Consider the following 4874-nt stretch of genomic DNA (forward strand, 5'->3'; position numbering starts at 1 on the left):
CAGACTGCAATATCCGATCCCCCGTATACATGGCGTTAACAACCCGATTGCGAAGGGGTTATCTAGGTGCTGCAACCCGATTACGAAATAGATCGGGTTCAGGTGTTTACATGCAGTTTAAAAGTCTGAACGATGTCTTATACGATCAGAAACCCGATTGAACTGCTGCATGTAAACGTAGTGAGTCGGTGAGGTGCTCAAACTCGCAGTGTTTCACTTTGTTTTTTAAATCAGTCACATATGCATCAACAGTCTCTGATATTCCTTGCACTTGAATAAAGAACAGGTGCCTCAAATACGTCACATTTTTCCTTGGCTCACAATGTCGGCGGAAAAGTTCTTTCAATGTATCATAGTCATCTACGTCTTCATCAAAGTCAAAAGTGTTGTATACCTTTAAATGCTTCGTCCCCGGCCACATGTAGGAACGTGGCTCTTTTCACTGAATCAGAGTTTTCGTCGATTCCGCTGGCGACAAGAAACCGTTCAAATCTCTGGATCCAGACTCCAATTTTCTGCTAGATTTCCTACAGTCACAGTGCCACCTAATGGTCACAGAGAGTAATGCACTTGTTTTCAAATATACTACATAGATGAAGGGGAAGACAGAAGGTTCAGGACAAACTTTAAACCTCACAAATACGACCAAACAATCAACAGTGGGAAACACTTTTGACTTGTTAAAATCCTATCTTTTTGTAATTCCAGAACTCCCACAAGAAAATGTTTGTAAGGTGGAGGAGGACGGGGTTTTCAGTGACCAGCACCTGGATAACCTGGAGAGGAGCTGCAGCCCGGACCAGGAGGAACCAGGGCATCCACAGACTACAGAACTGGAGGAAGACTCCAGCGGTCAGGAGATGAAGCACGAGGACGTAGAGGTGGATGTCTCATTGGTCAATGTCGCTGATGTGAAAGTTGAAAATGGTGAACCAGGACCAAACTGTGGCCAGCTGCTGTTGCACACTTCTCCTGAAGCTCAAAACAAAGATGAGGAAGGGACTGAAAGTTTACGCTCAGACTCCAGTAAAACTGCAGATCCGGAGCCAATGAGACGACACGGTGACCACGAAGATGCTGCTGTCCCGTCAGACAGCAACTGTAAACCAAAGCTGATCAGGACCTACACGAGGAAGAAGGTATTTTCTTGCAGCACTTGCAGGAAAGAGTTCAGTAAAAGTAGTAATTTAATGGATCACATGAAGATCCACACTGGCGAAAGGCCGTACCTGTGCAACACCTGCGGAAAAATCTTTACTGAATCATCAGCTCTTAAACGGCACATAACCACACACACAAACATTATTTTGGGAAGATTTTAGGTTTCAAAGACTGTAATAATTTACCTTGTTGACTAATTAAGAAACATTTTGAGTGGATTTCTTTCCCTCAAAACACTCAGAAACACAGCCATGAAACCTTTTGCATAATGTTACACAGAGAACAACCTGCCATCAAGACATTTATGAAAATATCTATATTTTTCCGTTTTGCAGGTTTCTACTGAGGAAATGCCTCCAGAAGATTCTGGTGTTACAAAATCTTCCTCCACAATTGAAGATTTGGAACAGGTATATATTGATACTTTTAATAAACATTGTACATTATCTGAGTATGAAATACTATTTTATGAATGAATAGCAGCGGGGTGCAAAAAGATTACTGTAGATTACTGTAGGCACACTGTGCTCGTAAATTATTTCTTCCAGTTTGCACATTTCCATTTTTAGGGGCAAGTGAAATTCTTGCTCTGTAGAGCCCTGCAGTAACGTCACATTGGACGACCAAAACAGCCAAATCACTGACCAAGTGCAACACTATTAAAATATGCTCCGTTATATCCATAGTAAAGCGATATGAAAATAATATGGAATATATCATATATATATATATATATATATATATATATCTATATATCATTCAAAAAGGTGTACTTGAAAACAGAGTTTTGTTTCTGTAACTCATATTTGTTTGTATCTGTAACCGTAGTTTTGTAAACTTGTACATAGTAGTAGCTATTAAATATTTAGCTGTATGAAAGTGAGCTTGCAAGTGTCTGAATGCACAGACTTGTAAAACGGAGTTTGCACACATGTAGAAGTTTACGAAACTAAGCTTACAGATAAATGCTTGTACTTAAAAGTTTGCAAAACTATAGTTACAGGTACAAACATAAATGCACAGCTTTACAAAACTATGGTTACAGATACAAAACCCTGTTTTCAAGCACTCCTTTCTGAATGATACAATATTCCATAAAAAAGGTGCAACCAAATCATGTGCTGGTGCAACCAACTTTCTCAGTGGTCGCACCAGTGGACAAGTTAGTCTGGAGCCTGTGCAAGACATTTTTGACCCTCTAAAGCTGTATTTCCACACTTATTTTGACCTGTCACTTAATGGAAATGAACAAATGAACACAGGCAGACCACGGTGATAATTTTGAACACGTCTGCTCTTGTTCTCTATCTTAGATGGACACGGAGAATCAGTTCTGCAGTCCAACTGAAATGGAGACAGTTGTCAACAGTGAGAGGGTAAGTTGAATGTAATGTAGACATTTGATGGACATTTGTTTGTTTTTTTTAATACTTTTAAGATAAATACATATGATTCTGAAATGTCTTGCTGCTCAAACTGTCTGGTAACAATAAATGTTACAATAAAAACATTCCAACAGTGTCAGAAACATAGCCTGGTGTGTGCAACTGTCTCCCCCTTGGACAAGTGTCTCCAGTGTGTGGGACCTGTGTCCTCCCTCAAGTGGCTTGGCTATAAATGCAGAGGTGAGATATTAAATGAATTGGCACTGTCTGGTGAAAGGTAGTAGGTGTATGTGCTGTGTTCTGTGGTACGATTAACCCCTCTATTAACACCTATGGAGAATGATCCTGGTACAGCATAGGCTACTGTACCTACTATTGTTTCAGTTTAACTATGGTGTCATTATCAAATTGAAGACAGCTACCTTACTTTATTAGAGTGAGATTGATTGCAGTGCGTGTCATATATGTCATCTAATTCAGATTACATAAAGATGTTTCATTCTGCCTTATTGGCACTGACCAGTTCTGCGAGGGTCGTACTGTAGGTTTTCCTCAATCCACCTTGTTTTCCACTTGGATGTGCGAACATTTACATCAATAAGTGTCAGTCAGTACGTTTACATGCAGCAAAGAGATGGGATTTCTGATCGTATCAGATAACGACATGCAGAAGACCGGATCACTGGTCTGAGTTTACATGCTGTTCAGAGATCGGATAAATGGCCAGAGCATGTCTGACTCCGTGACGCTAGGTGGCGCTGTAACCATGGTAACCATTTCAACAAAGATCCACCTCCGGTTGACCTCCACTTAACAACAACAAGAAAAGACGTCGTACGACGACCTGGTCTGATTTGTTGTTCCGAGTTTGTTCCCTTTGCTGCCACTAACCTTGCGAGAGGCGCAAAAGGCAAAATAACCCTTTTTAAAAATTATTATATAAAACGTGAAATTTACCGGAAAATACTTATACGGGAGGACGGCGGGAAAGAGGGGTAAAATACGGTAGTTTCCCAGCAAAAACGGGAGACTGGACTTGAGTGGAAACAAGTCACAAGTTTTTTACTGGACAATTGTGTCGTTATTAGGGAAAGAGGACTGAACTTGAGACACAAGTTAGGAGGGCCAGCCAGGTTCTTTCCTCTCTCTTATTGTTCAACTGTTGCACTGTAGGTGTTTGGAAAATAAAAAATAAATAAATAGTGGAAGTGATATATATGTAAATATTGTCCTTTACTGAATTAAATGGTTGCTAATCAATAATTCCGCCAATTAATTAGCCTGCCTGAGTTTTACCTGCCCTTATAACCAGTACTCGAGTTGTAAAAAGAAAATCAGGGGGGATGGTGGATTTTATCATATGGGGACAGATAATTTGTGCTGATTACAAATAATATAATATATTACAAATAAAAGCACTGACCAAGACACCTGCAGAAATACTGCAGGAATGACATAGCAGCAGTTAAATGCAGCCTTCTGTAAGCTTTAAATATCCACTGGGCTTACATCAAATACATCAAAACACAACAATAAAAACACTTTTCTGAACTTATCAATATGACTCTGTCCTTCACAGGATAAGTAAAATGGATCACTGCAAAAATTCAAAATCTTAACAAGAATATTTGTCTAATTTCTAGTTAAAATGTCTCATTTTAGTAAAAATCTCATTACACTTAAAACAAGACTCATCACTGGAAAAAACAACAATTTTCACCTGTTTCAAGTAGATTTTCACAATCTACAGATTTTTTTGCTTGTAATAAGAAGATAAATCTTGTCCCACTGGCAGATTTTCCTACTTATTTCAAGTGAAAATTTACCTGAAACAGGTGAAAATTGTCACATTTTTCTGGTGTCATTTTTCTGGTGATGACTCTAAATGTTGAAATAGCAGTAAAACCAAATTCATTGATGAAATGACGTACGTTTTCAGTTGTAAGAGCTTCCTTCATTTTTTTTGCTGTAACACACACTTGTATTTCATACTGAGTGAGTCGGTGAGGTGCTCAAACTCGCAATCTTTCACTTTGTTTTTTAAATCAGTCACATATGCATCAACAGTCTCTGATATTCCTTGCACTTGAATAAAGAACAGGTGCCTCAAATACGTCACATTTTTCCTTGGCTCACAATGTTGGCGGAAAAGTTCTTTCAATGTATCATAGTCATCTACGTCTTCATCAAAGTCAAAAGTGTTATATACCTTTTAATTGCTTCGTCCCCGGCCACATGTTAGAACGTGACTCTTTTCACTGCACCAGACTTTTCGTCGATTCCACTGGCGACAAGAAACAGTTTAAATCTCTGGATCCAGACTCCAAT

The 4874-nt window shown here is 39.1% G+C and overlaps 1 protein-coding gene across 1 annotated transcript in view; it reads left to right on the forward strand.

Annotated features, from left to right (window-relative positions):
• The window catches only part of LOC133440732 (zinc finger protein 677-like), a gene marked incomplete at its 5' end in the record, with an annotated part of 7448 nt that extends 4939 nt beyond the window's left edge, over nt 1-2509 (forward strand). The window contains one exon of the mRNA XM_061718050.1: nt 2475-2509. Coding sequence (XP_061574034.1) covers nt 2475-2509 — 35 coding nt within the window. The remainder of the gene's footprint in view (nt 1-2474) is intronic.
• Between the last annotated feature and the right edge of the window lie 2365 nt (nt 2510-4874).

The sequence above is a fragment of the Cololabis saira genome, chromosome 3 (genome assembly GCF_033807715.1).
Source record: "Cololabis saira isolate AMF1-May2022 chromosome 3, fColSai1.1, whole genome shotgun sequence".
Lineage (NCBI taxonomy): Eukaryota > Metazoa > Chordata > Actinopteri > Beloniformes > Belonidae > Cololabis > Cololabis saira.